The 24,630-nt window shown below is 53.5% G+C and overlaps 1 protein-coding gene across 2 annotated transcripts in view; it reads right to left on the bottom strand.

Moving 5' to 3' along the window:
* Positions 1-24,630, bottom strand: part of GPR107 (G protein-coupled receptor 107) — a 65,425-nt gene that overhangs the window by 9,710 nt on the left and 31,085 nt on the right. The window contains exons 11-18 of one of the 2 annotated variants that reach the window (XM_021070170.1): positions 22,599-22,672; positions 22,147-22,264; positions 18,562-18,692; positions 16,264-16,307; positions 13,490-13,612; positions 6,635-6,684; positions 4,250-4,333; positions 3,084-3,205 (exon numbers count right to left, since the gene is read on the bottom strand). In XM_021070170.1, the coding sequence (XP_020925829.1) occupies positions 3,084-3,205; positions 4,250-4,333; positions 6,635-6,684; positions 13,490-13,612; positions 16,264-16,307; positions 18,562-18,692; positions 22,147-22,264; positions 22,599-22,672 (746 nt within the window). The remainder of the gene's footprint in view (positions 1-3,083; positions 3,206-4,249; positions 4,334-6,634; positions 6,685-13,489; positions 13,613-16,263; positions 16,308-18,561; positions 18,693-22,146; positions 22,265-22,598; positions 22,673-24,630) is intronic. The other variant, XM_021070180.1, reaches the window with a different exon arrangement.

The following is a 24,630-nucleotide window of genomic DNA, read 5'->3' as shown; positions in this document are numbered from 1 at the left end:
GCTGCGGCCTCCATCTCAGGCCTGCCCTGCTCTGTCCCATCTCATTCATTCACAGAACACCCCCAACGGCCGAGTTCCCAGTGAAAGAGAAACCCCAGAGCGATGTGCTTGCTGACTTAAAGGTACCCGGCCTCGGTGGGCTCCTCCACTTCCTCTTCGGGGGCTCCGCTGGGCTGGTGCTCAAGGGACACCCCACCCCCGCGCCCCACGCACACCTTCCTTTGTGCAGACTGTCTCTCCAGCTGCTCCCTACGTGGCCCTTGCCACCAAAGAGAGGCTGACCTGACTACTGCAGAAGGGCGCACACGAAGCCAGCCACGGAGGGCGGAGCAGACAGAGCGCGCGTCCCCTTGTAGCAGGAGTGGACACCAAGGCAACCAAAGGGTCACCCTGGCTCGACGTGGGCCCACCTTTCCCAGCTCCACTGGCCTGGGGCCCGTCTTCTCCTTCCCGTGTCCCTCTCCTGATTTTCATATACACAGGCCCTCTGGTGGAAACAGTTACCGTTACCCCTTCATACTGTCCGAGAGAAATGAAAACCGAAACGGAATTTTTAAAAATGTTGCCAGTGGGAGTTCCCACCATGGCTCAGTGGAAATGAATCTGACTAGTATCCCTGAGGTTGTGGGTTCGATCCTTGGCCTCACTCCGGGGGCTAAGGATCTTGCACTTATGTGAGCTGTGGTGCAGGCCGGCAGCTGTAGCTCCGATTCGATGCCCAGCCGGGGAACCTCCCTGTGCTTCGAGTGAGGCCCTATAGGGACTCCTCCCTTGCTGGGGGTGGGGGAACATCAACTGAGCAGAATTCAGTCCAGCGGAAGCTGCTAGGACCCAGTCATTCAGCTTCCCAATGTGACGCCAGAGCAAGCCTGCCTTAAATGTTTATGGAATCGTTTATGGAAACTGAAGGTTCGCTAAGGGCCCCCAGGCAGGGGAGAGGGAAAACGCACCACGTCTCAGGTTACTTCCTGATGCTGCTGCTCACCAAACGGACTCTTTAAAAAAAAAATAGCTTCAGCATTTTGTTTGCCACTAAGCTTGTTAATTATAACTATACAACAAAAATGTACAAAGAACGACGTTGCAGTTTTTGGTTAGATCTAAGTGAAAGGCATTCACTAATAAGGAATCTTTGGATGTGAATACTCCAGAAATTCTAAGCTATCTGATCAGGACAAGGGTCTCTGAATATTACGTTACTCTGGAAGGTACCAGCATACCTTTGATTAAACTCAGAGCTTTTCGAAATAAGCCTTAATTTTAAAAAACTAGGAGTTCCTGTCATGGCACAGCAGAAATGAATCTGACTAGGAACCATGAGGTTGCAGATTCAATCCCTGGCCTCGCTCAGTGGGTTAAGGATCCGGCGTTGCTGTGGCTGTGGTGTAAGGTCGGCAGCTGTAGCTCCAATTGGACCCCTAGCCTGGGAACCACCATACGCCAGGGGGGCTGCCCTAAAATACAAAAAACAAAAAAACAAACAAAAAATTTAAAAACTATTCATATTCAAATTCATTTTATTTATTTATTTATTTTTTGTCTTTTTGTCTTTTTTGTCTTTTTTGTTGTTGTTGTTGTTGCTATTTCTTGGGCCGCTCCCGTGGCATATGGAGGTTCCAGGCTAGGGTTGAATCGGAGCTGTAGCCACCGCCTACGCCAGAGCCACAGCAACACGGGATCCGAGCCGCGTCTGCAACCTACACCACAGCTCACGGCAACGCTGGATCGTTAACCACTGAGCAAGGGCAGGACCGAACCCACAATCTCATGGTTCCTAGTCGGATTCGTTAACCACTGCGCCATGACGGGAACTCCTTTTTTTTTTTTTTTTTTTTTGTCTTTTTGTCTTTTTTGTTGTTGTTGTTGCAAATTCATTTTAAAAGACCTTTTTTTTTTTTTCTGGAAACAATAAAAAGGAAACAACGCACACTGAAGAATGTGGCCCTGAACAAGGCACCGTAAAAAACAAATGTCCACTCAACTCCAGACGAACTGGTATTTGTGCCTCCTCAGCCAACAGTCACTTGCTCCGACTCTGCTACTGACATCTGACAGTTCTCCTGCCCCCCACCTCCGCTCCTATAAAAGGGGGCTTCTTCCTCTATACAGGGGGCTGTTGTTTGGGGACCACCAGTGGGCTCTGCTCCATTTACTGCTTCCACAGAGGAGCTGAGCACATTCCACGGTCCCAACCTGCCGGCCGGCCGGCCCAGAGGAGCCCGCCACAGCCGGAGGCTCAGCCTCGGAACTGGGGAAAGGCCACCGGGGCTGGAGGCAACACACCTGAAAGAGCCCGACAGGAAGGGAGAAAAACTCAGCCTTGAAGCTGATCATCAAACAAAACTGACTGCCCCGGCCCATCACAGGTCATCCGTGAACAAGCAAATATTCTCCATCACTAGTCACTTCTCCAGAAAATGACTGCCCTTTCCCAGAACACAGGACCCTAGAGTCACCGACCCTGTGACTCACTTTACTGCTCAGATACAGGTCTTGTCACTGTGCCAGCTGTGAAAAGCCACTCAGTTATCAGATGGCAAAGGACATGTGAGGATAATGAGCAGACTTACAGATGACTCGAGCGATTGCATTTTCAGAGAGAAGCTCCCAAGAGCAGACCCGACAGGAAGTGGGGTCGCCCATCCCCAGGAGGTTGGGGTTTTTTTGGCCGTACCTGCAGCATGCAAAGCTCCCAGGCTGGGGGCTGAATCGGTGCCACGGCAGCAACCCGAGCCACTGCAGTAAAAATGCCTTAAGCCACTGCACCACCAGGGAACTCTGATCCGCAGAAGTTCTGAATAAGCCAAGTATACCCCCACGTTCCTGCCACTGAGTTATTGGAAGCAAGCTCCAATGATGCCTAATGGGATGGCAAGTTCGACTTTTCCCTGAAAAGACTGAGTGATGCCTGGCAGATACTGTCCCTCAAACTGAACACAAGAGCCTGGGGCTTCAGTGTCCATGCCCTTCTAAAAATAGAGGTACCACCTCTGGAGCAGCGAAATTCAGGGAGCAGCTGCTCCAATTCACACCAGGCGGCTTTGTGGTAATAAAGGGGTGAGGGCAGAAAGGAGGTTTCTTACACAGACTCCATTTCCAAGTCATCTTCTTCCTGAGACAGCTGCAGGTAGGGGTTGTCTGAAGCAGGACGGAACTTATAGCCCGTTAGAACAAAGAACACCAGCGTGGCCATTTCATCCAGGAGCTGCAAGTTTTAAACACCCCCCCCCCCCCCCAAATAAAGGGATTAGAACATTATCATCTTTTTTTTTTTTTTTTTGTCTTTTCAGGGCCACACCCTCAGCATATAGAGGTTCCCAGGCTAGGGGTCTAATCAGAGCTGTTGCCTCCAGCCTACGCCAGAGCCATAGCAGCACCAGATCCGAGCCTCATCTGTGACCTACACCTCAGCTCACGGCAACGCCGGATCCTTAACCCACTGAGCGAGGCCAGGGATCGAACCCACAACCTCATGGTTCCTAGTCGGATTCGTTTCTGCTGCGCCAGGATGGGAACTCCTAGAACATTATTCTCTACCAGGCAGTGGAACCAAACAACCTGACCTGACCCCAGCGCCACCCCGCCTAACCCACCGCTTGCTGATCAGTCACTCAAACGCCAGAGCTGACTGACGGGGAGCATTTTCCTGAGAAGATCTGCCGAAGCCTTAGGCCAGGGGCATCCGGCCCAGGGATGATGTCTGCAATTCCCTGCTGTGCCGGGATCTGCACTGCTGTCTTTTAAGAGCTCATTAGATACAGGCTCACATCTTCCTACGGTGTCCAACGCAGCAAGTGAGCACGTCTAGCAAAAAATCCCCAGATCATCGGATGGCTGCCCCGGTAGTTTAACTACAGTCAGCAGGTTGCAGAGACTTTCTTACTGAAATAAGAATGCCCGGCAAAGAAGCGGGGCGGTCTGGACTCCAAGCTATGCTGAGCCCTAGAACCGAAGGGTGAGGCTGCACTTCCTTTAGCTTTTAATTATCCAGGCGAAATCTTACGCTGCCTGAGGCTTTTCTCTTCAAAGACTTTTAACACTGAAAACTAAAATCAATAACGCAATTACTTCCAGATTTCTCATGTAATCCAGCAGCTTTTCTGGACAAACAGATAATCTGAACTGTAGACCAGAAGAGACAAAAGGTCTTAGTGGCCACTGCCGGATAAATCTGTAACAACCTCAACAATCTCCAGGACCTCGTCCTCAGACAGGAATTGTCTGGCTCGGGCCCCCGGGAGCAGCATACCTGGTAGAGCCACTTCCACTGGAACGGGACAGCAAGTTTGAGGAGAAAGGCAATGATCCTGGTGAAGTATATGTAACACACGATCTATAGGAAGGGCAAGGAAATGAGAGAAAATCAGCAGAGAGATCACAGTACCATGTTCGACAATCTGCTCTCACAAAGTAACGACAAAAGAGAGAAAAGCATTACCTGAAGACAATTACTTGACGCTAACAGCGCTAATTAATAAACGCAGGAAAGAGGGAGCTGCCCTGCTAGTGACCCGCGAGAGGATTTTCTCCCTTTCTCTGGGTGACCAAGACACTGACTGATGACAGTCAGGTCTCGGGGTGGGGGTGGGGGGTGGAGGGGGGCAGGGACGGACCCAAAACCCTTGGCAGTGATGGCTCCCAACTCCCGAGGGACCCCTTGCTCGCCTTGCCCTCATACATAAGCCCTTGATTTCATACCCCCGAGGGCAATTTTTTTTTTATTCCCAGGCTCTAAGAAATGTTTTCCAGCAGGAACACCGAAACAGAGCCACGCGGGAGAAAGAGTGACTTCAGTCTCTGCAGCAGATGCTGTCACCGCTCGCCATCCACGCGCAGAGGCAGTGCCAGCAACACTAAGCACTCCAGTAGGGACAATGTGACGAGGCGCCAGCACGCTGACCTCGAGAGAGTGGACTGCTCGCTGGGACCCTGGCCCGGGGCAGACGGGCTTGCAGGGAAAGGGCTATGCAGTGACAGTCAATGCCAAAAGCACAGACGTAAGACGACAACTCAGACACTTTCGTGTAGGAGTCAAGAAGCAAATTCTGAAAGATCCATACTTTATATATCCCAAGAAATTCTGAACCTAATAATTTGGAGCAAGTCCTGCCTTTGGTGCTAAGCTTACATGGACTTTGCATGTCCATTCCAGTCCTATTTTTATTTACTTATTTTAAAAAATGTTATGGCCACACCCACGGCACATGGACGTTCCCGGCCAGGGACTGAATCGAGCTGCAGCAATGCAGGATCCTTTCACCCACGGCAGGAACTTGCGGTCCTGTTTTCAGATGTGATCACATTTTTGTAAAAAAAGCAAGTCAAAGAACAGCTAGGTGGAGTCCTCCTGTGGCACAACCGGTTAAGGATCAAGTGCTGTCACTGCAGTGGCTTGGGCTGCCGTTGAGCTGAGCACAGGCTCGATCCCCGGCTGGGGAGCTTCCGCATGCCATGAGTGCACCCCAAAACAAGAAAAAGAAATAACTATTGAACTGTTAACCATAATACTTAGGGGAAGAGGAAGGAAAGGGTAAAGGGCAGAAGGTCAGGGTCAAAAAAGGCTTTTGCTACGTTTCTATAATCTTGCATTTTAGAAATATCAACTGCGGGAAGTTCCCATCGTAGCTCAGAGGAAACGAATCTGACTAGTATCCATGAGGACAAGGGTTCAATCCATGGCCTTGCTCAGTGGATTAAGGATCCAGCACTGCCATGAGCTGTGGTGTAGGTGCAAATGCAGCTCAGATCTCACATTGCTATGGCTGTGGTGTAAACTGGCGGCTACAGCTTCAATTCGACCCCTAGCCTGGGAACTTCCATATGTCTCGGGTGCAGTCCTAAACAGACAAAACAAACAACTGTGTGTTGCTTTCCTGAGTTTTTTTTTTTTCTTCTTTAGGGCCGCACCCGCGGCACATGGAAGTTCCCAGGCTAGGGATCCAATTGGAGCTACAGCTGCTGGCCTACACCACAGCCACAGCCACAGCAACTCAGGATCCCAGCCACATCTGTGACCTACACCACAGCTCAAGGCAGCGCTGGATCCTTAACCCACTGAAAGAAGCCAGGGATCGAACCTGCAACCTCAGGGGTCCTAGTTGGATTTGTTTCTGCTGTGCCACGATGGGAACACTGCTTTACTGCGTATTTAAAGCCAAGCTTAAAACTAAAATTTTAAAAGAAGTAACTCGGACGTTTAGTTTTTTTTTTTTTTTTTTTTGGTCTTTTGTCTTTTTAGGGCTGCAGCCTCAGCATATGGAGGTTCCCAGGCTAAGGGGCAAATCGGAGCTGCAGCTGCCAGCCTATGCCACGGCCACAGCAATGCTGGATCCAAGCCGAGTCTGCAGCCTACACCGCAGCTCACAGCAACACCAGATCCTTAACCCACTGAGCGAGGCCAGGGATCAAACCCACATCCTCATGGGTACTAGTTGGATTCATTAACCACCGAGCCACGATGGGAACCCCTCACATGTTTAATTTCGCAAGACCAGAGCCACCGCTTGGTTTTACCAAACGAAGCCCGCGAAGCTCCAGGGAGCACCCTTCCTGGGCTCTGACCAATTCTTTGGAAGTTCACCTGCTCTATTACTTCAGCCAACCGTATTTACAGACTCAGGAACCATGTACTCACCAAGACGTAGTAATGTCTGAAAAGCTTCAGCTTTGCTAAGTTGATAGCAGCTAGGGAGAAGAAAAGGACAGAAGGAGACGCTCGTTAACGTCTCTTCTCATTTTTAAAGCCCATCCCTTTCAGGCACCCTCTTGACTAAGAGGCCGGCCGGCCGGGTCGGGTCCAGCACGGATGAGTTCTGCCTGAGGGCACACCCGTGTTTCTGGAAATGCAGCTCTGCGGGGTCTCCCGATCACCAGGAGCTGAGGGAGCAGCCGGCTGGGGGGTCCTGGGGCTGCACTGTATCAGCCAACCAGTGGGGTCAGAAGCATTAACCAGCCATACTGGGGGTACAGTAACACCACAGAAACTACAGACACTACAAATCGGGCCTCCTCCACCCCAAAGCTGTCATTAAAGACTGCAGCTCAGCCCCTGTGGCTGACAGAGCCGCTCCCACACTGAGACAGTTTCGGGTGGGTCCTGAGCCCCAGCTGCGGGAGCCTCAGCTCACTGAGGGTGTAAAGTCAATTAACCCACCAATGTGTCCTGCAAATTCCACTCAGATTTTCACTAGGTGTCTTGCAACAAAGCCCTTAAAACAGACATCCCTGGCTTTGTCTCACCTTCAAGCTTGCTCAAGGTCAGGGAGCCGGGATAGCTAACTTCCTGCCACTGCCAAAGGCCATGAAATATTGATGACCACAGAGGGCAGCCTGGCTCCCTCCCCATCAGCAATCCTTTCATTCATCATAAACCTTCCCGCAGGAGGCAAATTAATTTTGCTTAATAGCACTTAATTACTGGTTCCCTTTAAGAACGGACTGTGGGTGGTGAAGGATCGACTTTCCTCTGTCTCCTTCCTCTGGCTCATGATTAGTGGGGGGCAGTCGAGCCTAGGATTCCAAAAAGAAACTCCTGGAATCCTAAATTAATCTTCAAGATGATTATCAACTAACGGTATCTGCAGGAACCTCCTCCAAGGTTCCATGTGGGGCAATGAGGGAAGGTTCAGACAATCTGAGAAAATCTAATTTCCAAAATTGAGAGGCTCTAACACCCACGGCTGGAGCTGCGATGACCCCATGCACTCACGCCACCTGCAAAGAAGCTAAACCATGGAGGCAGATCAGCCGAGGCTTTCTTATCTAGCAACCCCTCAGGTGGGTGGTCTTGCTAGTTTTTAAAAAATTATTTTTTTATTTTTCAATAAACTCTAGTTCTCAGTCCGTTTTCATCTCCTCTGACCCCAGGCCAGGCTCCAGGATGCAGCAGAGACCATGGCCTCTGCCCTGGGGCAACTGCCGTCCCCCTGGGCATGAGGGGCCCTGGGTCACTGGCTATCCACCCACAATGCTTGGCGCACAGTGCCGGGCGGTCTGGGGGACAGGAGGACAAGATCTCAAAACTGAGACGTGTTGGATGACTCGCACATTTGTTTAAACCAGTGTTCCTTTCGTGTTCCTTTTCGTGTGCACGTCCCTGCTCCCACTGGCAGCGGTCAATGAGATGGCCAGGTCCTGCTCCACTCTGCCCACAAGCCCAGGTGGCCTCAGAGAGCCGGGGCCCTTCCAAACGAGCAAACCACTCTTGAATTTGGATGCGCCATCCTCTCCTTTGTCAATAACTGAGAAAGAACAGCACCAACAATCAGATCATTTAAACAATAAAAACACGTTAAAAGTCTCTTCTGAATTTTGCTTGCTGAAATATCCCCTGGCAAACCAATTCTGCCTTCGCTTCAACAGAGCCATGAGACCAACAGAGAGACGTGGCCGGGCAAGGGGTGGGGGAGGACAGGGTCCCCAAGGAGGCGGCATCCACACAGAGGCCCAGCAGAGCATGGGAAGGGCAGGGACCAAGGTTCGGAGAGGCCGGCGTCACACCTGGGCCTCGGCCAGACCGAGGGTGGGGCGAGAAACCCGGTCAGACGGAGACGACCACCAGCAGCCTCCTCCTCAGGCCGAGGCCGGGCAGGACCTTGATCAAATCTACACTTCAGCACGTCTTCTGGAGAAGGGGTGGGAGAACCAAGAATAAGGGCCCAACTGAGGTCATGACCCTTGAATTTGTGGAGGTTCCTCTGAGAAGCGGCGAGGCATCTGTCCATACAGAGCGGGCAGGGAGCAGGCGGGCCCCGCCCTGGTGGCTGGCAGGGGAGATGGCGTTGAGGACATCGGAGAGAACTCTTCAGGTGAAGCCTGAGGGGTCCCCTCCCAGCCACAGGGAAGGGAATCAGGGGGCAGAGGGAGAGCTGGCTGAGAGAGAGTGGAGGGGTTAAGGTCCTGCCCCTCACAGCCCCTGGAATCTGGGTCAGACACTCGGAGTGAGGCAGGCCAGGAAGCGCTCTAAAAACGAGCCTGTCCGCCACATCCAGGCGCCGTGAGGACACGCCAGCAAAGCAGTGATGCCATGCCATCCCAGGGCACGAGCCAGGATGGGGAAACGCATCTTGGGAACAACCAGTACTGACTCTGCTCTGAAGCCCCTAGTCAGGACAGACAGCAATTCCAGGCAAAAGTAAGACATTTATTGCAAAAGCTCAGCTCCTGGGATCAGGCTCCTGGGTCCCACATGGTGTTCAAGTTACAGCCAAGGCAGCAAAGGCAGGAAGCAAGCTCGCTTACTGTTATAAGAAACAGGAGTGGGTAACAGCACAGGCCCTGCACATCTGAACAGCTTGGGTTAAAATTCCAACTGCGCTGCTTACTGGCTGTGTGACCTCAGATAACTCACTTAACCTCTCTGAGCCTCAGCTCCTTCATCCGTAAACAAGAATAACACCACCTACCACTAGGGTTGTTGGGGGGATTGATGAAACTACCTGGAACACCAACAGCACACAGCAAGCACTGGATCAATGTCTGATGTGACAGTACTAGGATTCCATTAGGATTCCAGCCGATCCCTGAACAACATGGGTTTGAACTGCTCTGGGCCACTCAAACGTGCACTTTTTTCTCAGGAGTCAACATTACGATACTGTGGGGGCCGCGGTTTGCTGAACGCACAGCTGTGGAACCACAGATACAGAGGAACCGTGATGATGGAGGGTCGACTCTAAGTTACACTTGGATGTTTGACTGTGCAGAGGGCCAGGCCCCTAACCCTGCCCTGCTCAAGGGCCGCCTGTCTGCCTTCTCAGTCCAATGCCAGAAGAGGTGCTGGGGCTGCCACGTCTGGCAGGAACCCAGGCTCTAGTAAGTAAAACAGGACGCAGTGGTGGCCCCGGGATCTCCTGGAAGCAGGGCGGCCACACGCGCACACGCTGGGTGGCCTGACAGCAGAGGAGGACCCACCCCCAGGCTGCGACCTCGCCAGCACGAGGCAACGGGCAGTGAGCAGCAGGGCGAAGCCCGGGATCTCAAGCCTCCCTTTTGCTTTTCTTCCAAAGAAGCCTTCCCCAGAGTTACGCACGCTGACAGCCTGTGCTCGCTGGACCTCGGCTGCGCTGGGCTCCCACGGGAGTGAAGGCTCACCCAGGCTGGGCTGGCTGTTTCTCACCCCGCCACGGGGAACAGCAAATATGGTAAAAGAATGAGCATGGGGAGAGCAGACGTACTTCGGACGGGAGCCAGGAGACCTGAACTCCGGTCCCTGCACCACTGCCAACTCCGGGTGCCTGCGCCTGGCCTGCCTGCCGCTGCCTCTCTGGGGGGCCCTGGTCTCCTTCAGAGGAGAATTTCTTCACGGCAAATGCTTCCTAACCTGGCTGAGCACCGGAATCACCCCGAGAGCGCTCCTGAAGGACGGACGCCCCGGCGGCCTGACCCTGGAACCGAGCCCGGCTGTGAGGCTCGGAGCAGCCTCCCCGGGACGGGAGGGCAGGGGTTGGGGGCAGGCCCAGCTGCTTCGGGCGCGGCTACAGGCTGCCTCGGTGTGGCGTCCCCTTCCTCCCCTCACTCTCAGGCCCGTGGCCAGGACTCCGGGCTTTGGCAAGTGCTTCTTCCCACGAGACCTGAGCAAGTGCCCCCCAGGCAGGAAGCGCCGGCCCAGGGCCCTGCTTCTGACCAGTCAGCTCCGCCGCAGGAGCCGAGGAGCACAGGCGCCCGCCGGGAGGCAGCGTCACGCCTTCCGCACATCTTCCCCTTCCCGCTTGCATCAAAGAGTAACCAAGCGGGCCGTCAAAGAGCCCCTTCCCCGGGCCCCGGTCTTCCCTGGATGGTCCTGGAACTGTGACAACGATAAAAACCGCAGAGCTGGGCGTCCCATCTCCTGAGCAGTAACGGTGCGCCAGGCCCCCCTCACGCACCGTCTCATGAACGCCTCCCAGGAGCCTCTGAGGGCAGGGGCGCTGTGACCACCGCCTGAAGGACGGAGGACTTGGGCCCAAAGAAGTTTAGGAGGTGACCAAGGGCACCCAGCTTGCAGGGGGGGAAGCCAGTGCTCCACCCCAAGTCCCTCCTCCAAGCGCCAAGCTTCTAAGGCCCACCCTTGGTGGCAACCTGGAGCCCTGCAACCCACTGACAGCTCAGGGATGGGCTCGCAGCCCAGAATGCCAGGCAATGCCCAGGAGCCGCCGGCCAGCCTGAGGACTTAATGCCAGGTGATCTATGGGAGGCACGAAAGCAAAGCCCCACGACAACCACTTAAAGGGTAAAACGTCCCCAAACAATCCTTCCCCAGGCACAAGGAAAGACTCGAGGCTTAAAAACATCCGCACCGCCCATCATCTTTCTCTCCTGCATCCTCCCCGCCACGCTTCAGAGGGAATTCTGAGTCCAACACCAAAGTGAAAGAACCCAGTGTGATGGCGAAGCCTGGGTGGCATGAGAATCGCTCTGACTCACCCTCCAGTCACCCCTTCCCACCTCCTGCCTCAGCTCTGGGCCCCAAGCTCACACTGCACGGGACCCACGCGGGCGGCCTGGCTTCCGGGCCTCTGCTTGGCCCCGAGTGGGGGAAGCTGCCCGTGTCCTGCACAGAACCCAACAGCTAAGGGCCATGCACCTCACTGCGGGCAACACTTTACCTGAGATGACTAATAAAAAGTAGCAAAGAAAGAAAGAAAAATGGCCCAAGGGAGTGGCTGCTGACCATCCCACGTGAGGAAAATAACTGCAAGGGATTTTCACTGTCAGGTCAAGCCAGGGTCTCTGACTCCGGACTCCCTTTTGCTCCAGAACTACACCCAAGGCCCTGCTAGATGAGGGGCCGGGGCCACGCTCGTCTCTGACTCCACTCCTGCCAGCCCCTCCTGTCTGTCTCTTTTTTGCTTGTTTTTTGTCTTTTTGCCTTTTCTAGGGCTGCTCCTGCAGCATATGGAGATTCTCAGCCGTCGCCACGGGCCTACGCCAGAGCCACAGCAACGCGGGATCCGAGCCGTGTCTGCGACCTACACCACAGCTCATGGCAACGCCGGATCCTTAACCCACTGAGCAAGGCCAGGGATCAAACCCGCAACCTTTGCTGTTGGCTGAGGATTATATTAACTCCCTGGTTACTTGATTATTTCACACTGTTGATCAGAAGCTGTGATTAGGCTGATGACACTGAAGGAAGCTGGGGTGACCTGCCGAGAATAAGTAATGAAAAGAGCTTTCGGTGATTGAAAGAATTAAAAATCACTGTATTAAGCCAGTCTAACAAAATACACTTTTTTCTCTCATTCTCTCTTCACGACAGTCCACGGCGCTATGGTTTCCATGCTTCCGAGGGTCACGGACTTGCCTGAAGATCTGCCGAAGGCCACAGACCCCTGCCCTGCCCCGTAGGCTGGCACCACCCCCCGGGGTGAGGCCCTCGCGGATGCCTCGGCAAGAACATCGACTCAGGGGCCGCCCCACACTCGTTGGAGGTGGCCTGCGCCCAGGACAGAATCCTCTGAGGGCCTGACACAGGCCCCCTCACCTCACGCCATCGGCCTCGTGCGCCAGGGACGCTCTGCACAGGCGACAGGCCTACCGCCAGGCATGGTGGGTTCCAATACAACTTGATTTACAAAAACCGGTCGGGGATGTTTCTCTTCCTCTCTCATCAGTGGGTTTTTATGAATGTACCCAAATAAAACACTTTTTTTTTTTTTTTTAACCATGAGTTGCCTAGGACATCTTAGAGTCGTAAGAATATGGCCAAGAAAGTCTGAAGTGGACTCGGCAGGCGCAGGAGAAAAGAACCAGGCAGCCCTGCGCTCCTGCTCCCGCTCATCGTGACCGCCAGGCTCAGGAAGCCTGGCCCGAACACACGCCTCTCAAGCTTTCAGTCTCAGGACCCCTTCACACTTTTAAAAATTACTGAGCACCCCAAAGAGCTTTCGTTAGCGTGGGTAGCGTCTATCCATATTTACCGTATTAGAAATTGAAATAAATTTCCGGAGTGCCCACTGTGGCGTAGCGTGTTAAAAACCCAACACGTGTCTATGCGGATGTGGGTGCTGCAGTCACAGCGAGGTGGCACTGTCCCCAAGTTCTCTGCAGGGCAGACTTTAACCATGGGGACGTCACTGCCCTGACTCTGGAAATGTCACGAGTGCAACCATTTCTTTTTGGCTTTTTTAGGGCCACACCTGAGGCATATGGAAGTTCCCAGGCTAGGGGTCGACCTGGAGCTACAGCTGCTGGTCTACACCACAGCCACAGCAATGGGATCTGAGCCATGTCTGTGACCTACACCACAGCTCACAGCAACGCCAGATCCTTAACCCACTGGGTGAGGCCGGGGATCAAACCCACATCCTCACGGACACTAGTCGGGTTCATTAACCGCTGAGCCATGACGGGAACTCCCATTTTTCCAAGTACAGAGTGAGATATGCATTTGTGGATTAGCTCAGAAGCCTCCCACAGCCTAAATCAGCTCAATGAAAGAATATCAGCCAAGAAGGCACTCCTATTCTAATCCCCTCTGTCTCCTTTTCAAAGGGCTTGTGCTACCTACCGACAAGAAATGGGGGCTTTCCTAGTGGTATGTCCCCCCACAATGGCAAATGAAAGCTCTCAGTGCCCGTGTGACCTCTGGCTTTCACGCTGGCTCCCTGCTGAAGAGGTCCTAGGCTGTCACCTGGTGGAAAAAACAAGACACTGCGTGTGCCCCAGCATTCCTGTTCCATAGGGGTCAGGGTTCTCTCTACTACAGACGGTGAGGGACAACTGTGACCCCACCCAGGGCTGCACCTGCTGGGGTAGACAGAACACCTTACTAAGACCCTTAGCCACGGCTCGACTTCCCGTGGAATAAATGGTCACGGAGACAGGTAACTCCCCCAGTCACCCCAAGGCCTCTAAAACAAGGCAGAGACGGCAGAGAGCAGTCAGAGGAGCAGAAGGCTGGAGAAGGGGGGTGGGAGTGCCGAGAAAGGACCTGAGGACTTCACATGGGGACCCGGGGCGGGGGCGGGGGTGGGTGGGTGGGGGGGCGGTAAAGCCAAGAAGAAAAGCACAGATAAAATGCATCAGCTAGAAACATTTAGACACTACCAGCCATAGAGGCAGCAAAATGCACCCAGAATTACTGAAGATGTTAAAGTGAAAATCAATCATCTCAATACACTAAGCTAAGAGACAGACCTATGCATTAAGTTACAGAACTAATGAAATCAACCTTTAAAATAATGTGCATAGAAGGAAAAAAAAAAAAAAAAGACAAGAATATGCCCCCCAAATAAGTACTTCCAGAAGGTGAGGTTTTGTTTTTTCTGTTTTTTTTTGCCTTTTTAGGGCCGCACCCGCAGCATATGGAGGTGCCCAGGTTAGGGGTCTAATCGGAGCTACAGCTGCCGGCCTACGCCACAGCCACAGCCACATGGGATCTGAGCCAAGTCTGCGACCTACACCACAGCTCACAGCAACCCCAGATCCTTAACCCACTGAGCAAGGCCAGGAATCAAACCCAAAACCTCATGGTTACTAGTTGGGCTTGTTAACCACTGAGCCACTGAGTTTGTTAACTCACCAGAAGGTGAGTTTCTATTTTCTACTTTGGCATTCTCTGTTGGCGGCAGGGTGCTAAATTATGAAGCTTCTAATTTGTGTTTTATTTCGTACAGCTTCTCCTTCCCCCACTCCAAGAAGGCAGAAGGGCTCTCGGAGATGCGTGGCTCAGAGGAAGGCCACGTAGCCGACTGAAAAGCAGAAGATTTCTGTAGGCAATGCGCCCGCTTGAGCTCCATGAAAAGAATTTACCCCAGAGGGCATTCCAGAAGGGGACCAGGGGATCCAGGGCCTCTGAAGGAAGAGAGAATAAAGCATAACAGAGCGATTTCCCAGGACTGGAACCAAAGTGAGCTGGCACACTCTATAAGCAGGGAGCCGGGCGGGCTGCGGGAGACCGGGTTCTGAGCACCGCCTGGGGCTCCCAGCCAGCGTGGCCCTCACACACCAGGCTGCTCACAGCAAGGACCCAGACAGCAGGACTCCGGACAGGAACTACTGTGGCCAAAATGCGGACACGTCCCCCCCGGTACTGTGCTCTCAGTAAGAACCCCGGGATCGTGCCTGACACGGGTGAAGCCTTGAAGTCAGGTTTAATTCAACTTAAAGAAAATAAAGTGAGGAGTTCCTGTTGCGGCGCGGCAGAAACAAATCCCACTAGTATCTCTGAGGAGGCAGGTTCGATCCCTGGCCTCGTTCAGTGGATTAAGGACCCGGCATTGCTGTGAGCTATGGCGTAGGCTGCAGAGGCGGCTCGGATCCTGCATTGCTGTGGCTGTGGTGTAGGCCGGCAGCTGTAGCTCAGATATGACCCCCTGCCTGGGGAACCTCCATATGCCACAGGTGCAGCCCTAAGGAAAAGAAAAGAAAAAGAAAAAAAGAAAGAAAGAAAGAAAACGAAAAGAATGTGCCATTAATTGTATTGAAAGCATGGAGCAAGATTTGTACCTACTATCTATTTTCCAAGTTTTCCAGAATGAATCCACATTACTTTTATAATCAGAAAACAGGTCAGCAACAACACTGCATTTAACAAAAACAGATGAAGACTCTGCCCTAAAGAACGTTACTACCAGCACAGGGGGTATGACTTCACGGGTCCAGAGGCAGCTGGGACCTTTGAGAGAACACAGCTCCTCAAGCCTGGGGTCTGACCTCCGCGCTTGGGCCACGGCAGCCTGCAGCCGCGGACCGTATTCAAACAGGCTCAGAAACACACAGAACGTTTTCTCTGTGGAGTCTTCTCGACTCAGGAGGCACGGATGGAAAATCAAGAAGATGCAAAAGAGTTAGAATGGCACAACTATTTTAAAAAGCCAGAGCGTTTTATAGGTTCTTTCTGGCACCGGTCTCTTTTTAAATTAATCCCGACACATCTATTTTGACAGCGTGTTAAATCGGCAGGAAGGGATGCCTGACACACAGCCATCCCCGATCCATTCTACCTCCTGTTCTCACCGGGAAGTGTTAGCTGGTCCTTCCAAGACGAGCTTTTCTCCTCCTGACTCAGTTTCAGGAAGGTGAAGGTCACAGTCACGAGTGGAAATGCCACGAATCACCTCGGCGAGCAGCCACCCCCAAGCCTCTTGCACAGCTGGTGTCAGGAAGGCTCACCGCCTGCCTCACTGCCACCAGCCCCTCTTACCAAGCCCCTAGGGCTCCCCCAACCTGCCTCCCAGGAACACAGCACCTTGAGCCCCGGCCTCCCCCTCCACCTCAGCAGGGCCCAGGCACGTGGCTTTAGGAGAGACGGAAGCTACAAAGCAGCACGAAGGAACTTGCCTTTTCCATCTGTTGCCGATGCTTCTTGTAAATGCCTGATTGACCTAAAAATGAACATGTGGAAAACAAAAGGTTAGCTGACAAGTTTATATTCCTGTTTCCAGTGGTGGTAACTTGAGGCCTTGACTTCTTCCAATGTAGACCTAAAAGGTCGGACTAGATGATTTTAGAGCCCTCTCCCCAAACAGCCGGATCCCTGAGTCAGTGCTTCCGCACGTCTGCCGTTCAAGCCTGAAGGTCAAAGACGCCCTCTGCTGGCTGGAAAAAGCCTGGCAGGGCCTGGGTGTGCCTTTTTCTACCTAACCCCTCAGTCCCACAGCCTTATCCCCAGGCCAACACGACTGAGACAATGGAGCCTCACCGAGCCCACCTGCTACGTGGGGAGAAAGGAGCCTGTACGAAGGTCACAGGCTGACCTCTGATGTCGAGGTCTAGGAGCTGCGCACACAAGGCTTCAGGCAAACTCAGTGTTTCACTGACGAGGGACTTATAACTTTACTGACAAAATGCCAGCCTCCAGGGAGGCCTCTCCGGCTGTGAGGTGCTGGTAACTAACTGCCATCACCACAGTTCAGACTCGGGAACGTGAACATGATTAAAGAAGCTGTAGACCGTAGTTCTAGGCAGAGTTCAAAGGCAGAGAAGGAAGGACTGCCTGAGGTGTGGTGGGGGGTGGGGTGGGCACAATAGACACGGTGCAGGTGCAGGGGGCGGAGGGCCGGGGTCACGCAGGCACAGCTGTCCACTCTCTACGGGACTCCTGAGTCATTTCTCCTGGAACCTGCATTGTCTGCCTACCTGTGAGAACTGAAGGGAGCAACATGTGAAAAGCAGCACAAAGCTGGCTGAATCTGAATGTTTGAAATTTTTTCCATTATTATTTTTTATCTTTTTTTTGGGGGGGGACATACTTGCAGCATATGAAAATTTCCAGGCCAGGGGTCAAATTGGAGATGCCAGCCTACACCACAGCCACAGCCATGCAGGATCCTTAACCGACTGAGTGAGGCCAGGGATCGAACTCATATCCTCATGGACACTAGTCAGGTTCGTTATCTCTGAGCCACGACGGGAACTCCTCAGTATTATTTGTTTGTTTATGTCTGGCCATGCCCACAGCATGTGGAAGTTCCCGGGGTCAGGGACTGAACCCACACCGCAGGTGAAACCAGAACCACAGCAGTGACAATGCCAGATCCTTAACCCACTAAGCCACGAGGAAATTAGTTCTTGAGTTTTCTCATTTTACGCAATTTTCAGAATATTTACCTCTCAGGATCCTGCTGTTTGGGGGTTAGTATAAGAAATGACACGTAAGGACCCCTTGGCGCTCCACGGTCCCTCCGGGGACTATTCCGGGGCAGGATACGGGAGGTTTAGAGAATGAAGGGACTCAGCCCTCTCCTCTGTGCTGCTGCTGAACTGCGACATGCACACGAGCGACGGACGAAGGAGGTGGGTTAAGAGTGACTCGGACTGGCTGGAATGAGAATTCGGCTCCACTGGCGCCACGTTCTAAGTACTTAGAATAACTGAACAATCCGACACACGCCCGAGCCAAAGACTATTAATCCACTGCGCAGGGCACGGTGATGCGGACACCTCCTTCTGAGAGAAGGCAGTAAATCCGCATTTTTAAACTTTATTCCAAAGAACGGATTGCTTTCAAGCAGCCATCGAACTAGATCATTAGGAGGGGGCTTGGTCTCTGTCAGCCCGTCTTCCTCCACTGAAGCAAGAGCTTCCTTCACTTTGACGAGACCTAAGGAGGATATTCTTCTCCAGCCACTGACCTGGCACGAACACCAGTCTACACTCAGAGCGCCACTTGGTTTATATGCTATCAGCACAACAGAAGCCTCTAAAGCCTGCCACCTCCGCGAAGGAAGCAGCCACCCTGAACACATCCAGCCTACACGCTGAGAACGAGCGCTCGTTTTACATTAAGGCCCTTGCTCAGTTTCCATCTCACTTGGTGAGAGGAGGCTGCTGAGGGAATTTTCTCACCTCCCTTTCCATCAGATGCATGCTATTTTATGCTGCTACTCAGCCCTCAGCCCCAGCTCTCCTCCAGTGTCTAAACGGCTACAGGCCAGTCCCGATGCCAGCTGAGCCCCTTCACGGCAACCTGGGCACCTGACAGAGACGCAAATGCCCAGGTCTTGCCCCTGGAAATGAATTCAGGTCAGTCTGGGACCCTGGACGCTGTCCTCTTCCAACGGATGCCCTGTGCGATTCCGGCGGGTCTGGGTGTGAGAGACAAGCGGGCGGCCCAGACGGCCCCCGCCCAGCACTCACCACACCACGGGGAAGAGGATGGCTCCGCAGCACAGCAGGTCCACCAGAAACAGGGAATCCTTCCACAAGCCGTACTCGGTCGTCCCTTCCTCGGTGGACTCTATGATGATGTAGGCCACGTTCGCCAGGACCTACAGGACACAGGAGGTGCTGAGGCGCCAGGGCGTGGGCAGATGGTTGGCATGGGGACCCCCAGGCCTACAGGCCCCAACTTGGGACCACGGCGTGATTTCCAGCTCCACACGCCCGGGCAGAGGTCTGCTTCCCCCCAGTCAAGGCGCCATTTCTGTGCCCTTGTGTTCGGGCCGTGGGCTGCAGCAGCTTGGGGGGGGGGTCTCAGCTGCCAGCCCAGGGGTGGAACCCGGGCTGCAGAGATCAAAGGGCCAAGTCCTAGCCATTAGGCCAGCAGAGACTGCCCGGTGCCCTCTCCTGAGCTTGCCTTGCCCTGCTCCAGGGAACACTGAGGGAGTGATGCATGCGTGCGACCTCTGACCTAGGTCACACGAGGAGAGACTGCACCTGCCTGGCTCTCACGGGACACAGCTCTGGAGCCCTGAGCTGACTTGTTAGGAGTCTGACTGCCCTGCAGCCACCACACCGGGGACCAGGAAGAGAGATGCCTGGGAGATGCCCAGAGGACACCTGGGAGCCTCGCTGCTCCCACCTCACCTGATCAAGGCCTCCCCGCCCAGGAGACGGAGGCTCATGAAGACCTGAAGGTGACAACACCCCCAGCGCCATTTGACTGTAGTTGCACTGATTAAGCCACTGCCCAAGGTGAGAGGGCAAATGGTTACTGTGGTGTGAAGTTACTGGGCTCAGGGCAACTTGCTACACAGCCACAGGCGACCGGGACACTGCTCTCGGGGCACCTTCGGCCTCAGCAGAGTCAGAAACAGGTGGCACTCTGCATCAGATCCACCACGATGCCCATGCCCTCAGGCTGCACTCTCCCTGCCCCAGGGCTCCGGCTCCCAGGGTCAGATAACGGGGTGCTTTATCAGAGACCAGAGCAGCAAGGAGGGCCGGCTTCAGCCCTGGGCGTGCGTGGCCACGCCCATCCGCACAGGAACAACCCGCTCAGCCTGCTCCACAGCGTGTTTCTCCCCACCGCGCTGCGCTCTCAGCATCCACACCCTGCTTCAATTTCCAAAGTGAAGGCTGTGCCTTGTGTGTTCAGTGCTGCCATCAAGCTCTCAGCAGGCCATGCTGGCTAAGCAGACGGCGGTGTTTTAAAAACTGAGGTACGGAGCTCCTGTGTGGCACAGTGGAAACAAATCCAACTAGGAACCATATGGTTGCGGGTTGGATCCCTGGCCTAGCTCAGTGGGTTAAGGATCTGGTGTTGCCGTGATCCTGCACTGCTGTGGCTGTGGCATAGGCTGGTAGCTATAGCTCCAATTGGACCCTAACTTGAGAACTTCCATATGCTGCGGGTGAAGCCCTAAAAAATCAAAAAATAAAATAAATAAAAATTAAAAACTGGTACTACTGAGCATAAGGGAGCATGATTTATGAGATATTCTTTCGAAGATCATCATTAGGCTGAAAGCAGAGATGACAATTCCATGAGAAGTCCACGGTCCCCAATACTCTGTCTCCCTACAGGTAGCTCCCTACACGTCTACAAAAATGTGACACCTGGCGCTAGGACGTGGGAAGGGTAGTTTCTCTTACCATCTAGGACTTAGCAGCTAAATCATCACGGAAGCCATCTTTCACCTAATACAAATGCAAAAACTAGTTTGAAGTTTCACTGTCCTACCTCAGACCCCGCCTCTGGGCTCCCCCTGAAGCCCAGTCGCTCCTAAACGTCTGCGTCTATGACTCCGCCCATGACTGACTCCGCCTATGACGACACATGGGAAACAAAGCCTTTCCCAGCTGAAACGGCTGATGGCACTGTGTGCATAGTTCACACTCTTAATGGGAGGCACAAAATGCCCCCAGAGGGGCTGCTGTGGAACCAAGTGCCAACAATGTCCTTGAAACTCCTTTTTTTTGGTCTTTTCAGGGCCGCACCCAAGGCATATGGAGGTTCCCAGGCTAGCGGTCTCATCGGAGCTGTAGCTGCCGGCCTACCCAGAGCCACAGCAATGTGGGATCCGAGCCGCGTCTGCGACCTACACCACAGCTCACAGCAACGCCGGATCCTTAACCCACTGAGCGAGGCCAGGGATCGAACCGGCAATCTCATGGTTCCTAGTCGGATTTGTTAACCACTGAGTCACGATGGGAACTCCTGAAATTCCATTTTTACTTCGCCCACTCCCTACCCAGAAATGCACAGTGACTCTCTGTAGCCAAAGGGAAACAGCTGCACTTTCTAGGCTGATGTTGGAGGACTTTGCAGGCTAGTCCTTATGTTTAAATACTTATAATTTCCTTATATTTAATTTTTAAATGGCCTTGTGTCCTCAGTGACCTGCCCTGTAACTGTGGGCTGTCTTCCTTCTGGGGAGCACAAGCATTACGTCACAGTTCCGGCTGGGCCAAGAGGATGCAAACAGGAGGGGAAGGGGATGGAGCAGCAGGAAGACGGGGAGGAGGACCGTGGCCCATCACGTCCAAGCTCTGAGACCTTGGCTGGCGGAAGAACTCAGCACAGCAGAGTGGCGGCCCTGGCAGCTGAATGAACGGCCAAGCGCCGTGCAGCCCCTGGCCTCTCCTGCTCACTAGACGGCACTGTCAGGTCTGCCTCTGTCCTGGTTCTTTCCCATCTCTACCACAAAGCCCTTCTGGTCATGCAGAGGGGGGCGAACACTCTCTCCTTGGAAACCTACAGCAACTGGTCTGTACCATTCCTCGCGCACTAACCTATGTCCCTTAGCATTGAATGGGAAGATAGCCCAGCTGCCAACATCGCCAAACTGCCCATCACCAGCGTCGAGCCAGCTGACCTGGGGCCTGGAGAGCCGTCCCCTTCCCTGCGCAGCTGCCACACTAGCCTGGGCTCCGAAATGATCAGCTGTTGCGAACAAGTTTACCCAACAGATGCCCTCTGGTCGAGCAGCGCTGGGCAGCTGTGCATCTCAGCTAGGATCCCCCTGCTGACTCCGCGTCCCTTTCGTCCCTGTTCTATCCCCAGGAAGACTTACACGCGAGCCAAGGCTCCTCCCCTGAAGGGCTCTCAAGCTTGTAAAGCTGGCCTCAGCCCAGGGCCCTACACATACGAAGCATTTAATAAACGTCGGGCCCAATACCTAATATTCTACTCACTGACGTACGTCATTCACGGTTTTAAAATATTTTATTAATAACACCGCCGGGTAGCTGAGTGTCTCTGCTAAGAGGATCAGCTGGTTACAGGGCAAACAGAGGCAGAAAGTAGGCAGCGTGTCTCCCCGACATCTCAGCAGCTCCCTCGTCACCCACCGGCCCAAGGACGGCGGATGGTGTGGCAGCTCCCAGGGCGATGACCCAAGGTCTAGGTCATCAAAACTCAGGTCGAGACGCCCAGTCCTCAATCCCGAGGGCAGAGGCTGGGGTTTCCGGGACAGCCGACGCCCCCTGCCCACACAGGCCTGAGCTGGGCCGTGCTTGGGGTCAGGAGCGAATGAGACCACGGGGTGAGGGCCCCTTTACCTGGAGCGGGATGACGATCATGAAGATCTTCTTGTCTTTATCAGAAAGGATGTGCTTGATGAAAGCCCAGCCGGTGCCAATGAGCGCGATGGTGATGAAGAGCAGCGCCCCCTTCAGGCTGCAGAAGGGAAAACTCAGTGAGCACCAAAGGGTCTCTTAGACTCACTCTAAGAGTGAGAGCTACAGCCCATGCTACGACTTCAGGGATTTCTTGCAGAAGAGAGGCACCACTTCTCTCCAGGCTCCGCACCCCACTATCTGACCGGCCGCTGCTGCAGGGGGCACCCCCCCACGAGCAAGCCGATAGCCCCACGTCCTCAAGTCGGAACGGCCACCTGCTCGCCACACACCTCTGACCTGGCAGGAACCCGCCCCCCACCCCACGGCTCCCCCGGCTTCTCTGGAAGGTCGCGTCACGGCAGGGGCGTCTCCCGGGCCCCCTGCGGACTCACAGGTGAGTGATGTAGTACACCACGGCCCAGCCTTCGATCGGGAAGCCCTGGGAGGAGATGTAGTGGTAGTCTATCTGCAATCAAACAAGCGCCTTTCAGAGGCTGACCCACCACGTGCCTTGCGAAGCGAAGCCGGAAATGCCCCGGAGGACGGCCCTCCTCCCACTGCCGAGCGCTTCACCTGCCCACTCGCAATCAGGCACATGCGCGCTGGCGGACCAACGGCAGGTAGCTTGAGAAACCTGACACAAGGCTCCCTGTCACCAGCACCTAGCAGGATCCCTCTCGTGAGGCAGGGGATCCATTCCGGCAAGTGGCTGCCTGTTCTTTTCTTTAAAATCTCCAAATGCCACAGGCTGTTCAGGGTCCCCGCCAAGAGCTCTATCTTTCCTAGCCCTGCTACTTACATAAGGAAAACGGCCAGTCCCTGAAAAACCTACATGGAATCATTCAGCTTCAAATATGTTTTCCTTGAAAAAAAGACCTGTAAATGAGACTTCCCATCCTGGCTCAGCAGGTTAAGAATCTCATTAGTATCCATGAGGATGGAGGTTCGATCCCTGGCCCCGCTCAGTGGGTTAAAGATCCTGCATTGCCATGAGCTGCGGTGTACGTCACAGATGTGGCTTGGATCCCAAGTCGCTAGGGCTGTGGGTACTGTAGGCCGGCAGCTGCAGCTCCGATTGGACCCCTAGCCTGGGAACCCCCATATGCCACAGGTGCAGCCTTAAAAAGCAAAAAAAAAAAAAAAAAAAAAAAGAAAAGAAAAGAAAAAATATGTACCATTAGAAATTTAGAGCTAACTGAAGCCACAATCCCCAGATGCTTCCCGGCAGGACTCCCACAGCTGACACTGGTGCCTTTGTACATCCTTCATGGCTGTCTAGATATGAAAGCGACTTAAGGATCCTATCGTGCTATCTACATGGTTTCAGGAAGAATCTTTTACCTTAGATCCAAACGGGATTTATCCAAATTCCTGTCATTTCTGAAAACTATAACTGGATATATCATTACCTTTTCTATGACATTTCTTTCCTTTTTTTTCTTTTCAGGGTTGCACCTGAGGCATGTAGAGGTTCCTGAGCCAGGGTCAAACTGGAGCCGCAGCTGAGGGCTACAGCAACACCGGATCTGAGCTGCATCTTAGTTGTAGCTCACAGCAACACAGGATCCTCAACCCACTGAGTGAGGCCAGGGATCAAACCTACATCCTCACAGACACTGTGTTGGGTTAACCCCGTGAAACACAACGGGAACTCTCAGGGCAACATTTCTAAGTGGAGTAGGACCCTGAGCACATGTCTGGAGGCTGTCACCCTCACAGCTGTGGCCCTGGGTGCCTCAGAGGCCCATAAATGGGCACAACTCATTCCCATTTGCATTAGTACTAAACATACAAAGCTTAAGCTCAATTCTTTTTTTTGTCTTTTGTCTTTTCTAGGGCCGCACCCGCGGCATATGGAAGTTCCCAGGCTAGGGATCCAATTGGAGCTACAACTGCCAACCTACACCAGAGCCATAGCAACACCAGATCCGAGCCGTGTCTGCGACCTACACCACAGCTCACAGCAACGCCGGATCCTCAACCCACTGAGCGAGGCCAGGGATCAAACCTGCAACCTCATGGTTCCTAGTCAGACTCGTTAACCACTGCTTAAGCTCAACTCTTATGCCACTGTCTTCAGAGCATCAGTTTTCTCTCAAATAAATATGCTGACACTGAACTTCAAATCAATTGGGAAAGGGGATTACTTGGAAAAATAAGTCATGAGAACAGTTCAGCAGGTGGCACTCCTAGCTCAAGAAATGACGGGAGGGGGCGGTGTGCGGAGTGGGGAGGAGCAAAACCAAAAACATAAAAACCAGCAGGTGTTTGGAGAAACCGCTGAGTGTGCAGGGCATGTGTGAAGAGGTCCTGAGTCTAGTGTTGAGGAGACTTGATGATTTATACCCGTGACCGGTCCCTCCCAGACCAAAGGCGGCTTCAGGACACCCACTGCTGTGCCCTGCCCACTGATTTATTTTTCCT

Source organism: Sus scrofa, chromosome 1 (assembly GCF_000003025.6).
Source record: "Sus scrofa isolate TJ Tabasco breed Duroc chromosome 1, Sscrofa11.1, whole genome shotgun sequence".
Taxonomy (NCBI): domain Eukaryota; kingdom Metazoa; phylum Chordata; class Mammalia; order Artiodactyla; family Suidae; genus Sus; species Sus scrofa.
Note: the sequence above shows the minus strand (reverse complement) of the source record. Positions and strands in the feature narration are given on the sequence as shown.